The sequence below is a fragment of the Bison bison genome, unplaced genomic scaffold (genome assembly GCF_000754665.1).
Source record: "Bison bison bison isolate TAMUID 2011002044 unplaced genomic scaffold, Bison_UMD1.0 scf7180017862135, whole genome shotgun sequence".
NCBI classification, from domain to species: domain Eukaryota; kingdom Metazoa; phylum Chordata; class Mammalia; order Artiodactyla; family Bovidae; genus Bison; species Bison bison.
The window spans coordinates 50,953-51,927 of NW_011492707.1; the positions used below are offsets into that span (position 1 = coordinate 50,953).

Below are 975 nucleotides of genomic sequence, written 5' to 3' on the forward strand. Positions count from 1 at the left end.
ATTCTCCAGGCAAGAACACTGGAGTGGGTTGCCATTTCCTTCTCCAATGCATGAAAGTGAAAGTGAAAGTGAAGTCGCTCAGTCGTGTCCGACTCTTAGCGACCCCATGGACTGCAGCCTACCAGGCTCCTCCGTCCATGGGATTTTCCAGGCAACAGTATTGGAGTGGGGTGCCATTGCCTTCTCCAATTAATTAACTTAACTTACTATAAAAGACTTCCTTTCAAAAAAGCAAACATAAAAAAATGTAAAACATTGAACAAAAGCAAGACATTTAAAAATCTTTATCAAATCTCTCTCTATATATATAATCCTTTTAAGTAAGCTATTGCTTGAATTAGCTTCATATTTTTAACTAGATATACAGAATTTTACTATATATTACCTATGTTTCAGACATGTTTCATTAGAGTAATTGAGACAACTGCCTTCACAGAATCCCACAATGCAACCATTTTAAGAAGGCAGACTGAAAAATTACTAGAAGTCTCGTGAATTAGCCTTAAGTTGATTATATTTTAAAATATAAATCTTAAAACAGTGATTCTTTTGGTTAAAAACAAAATGAATAAGAAAACAAAATGTGCTTGTCTTACCTCCTCATTAATATACCAATAGAGGGATGCATCCTTTAGGACAAACCAGTATTTCTTCCATTTCTGTGAAAAATAACTCTTCGCATCTTTCTTTTTCCAAAGCCAGCCCTCACAGTCACCACGGCCAAGATCTTTGCAAGAAATTCGTCTTTTGCTCTTGCCAGCTATAGGACCTAAAAATAATAGTGGGTAAATGTGCTCTTTAAGTTAATCTATAGATCATAAAAGGTAGAAGATTAATCTATAGATCATAAAAAATAAGCCTGTATATTAAACCTTAAAAATATTTATTTTCTCATTGTATTAAAATAAAAAAAACTGGAAAATTTTAATACCTTTTCATCTACATAGACATAAAATTTAATTCGAAATGCATGGT

The 975-nt window shown here is 32.9% G+C and overlaps 1 protein-coding gene across 1 annotated transcript in view; it reads right to left on the minus strand.

The window, feature by feature from the left end:
* The window catches only part of LOC104983267 (connector enhancer of kinase suppressor of ras 2-like), a gene marked incomplete at its 5' end in the record, with an annotated part of 19,809 nt that extends 19,040 nt beyond the window's left edge, over positions 1–769 (minus strand). Inside the window, one exon of the mRNA XM_010832697.1 lies at positions 597–769. Coding sequence (XP_010830999.1) covers positions 597–769 — 173 coding nt within the window. The remainder of the gene's footprint in view (positions 1–596) is intronic.
* Between the last annotated feature and the right edge of the window lie 206 nt (positions 770–975).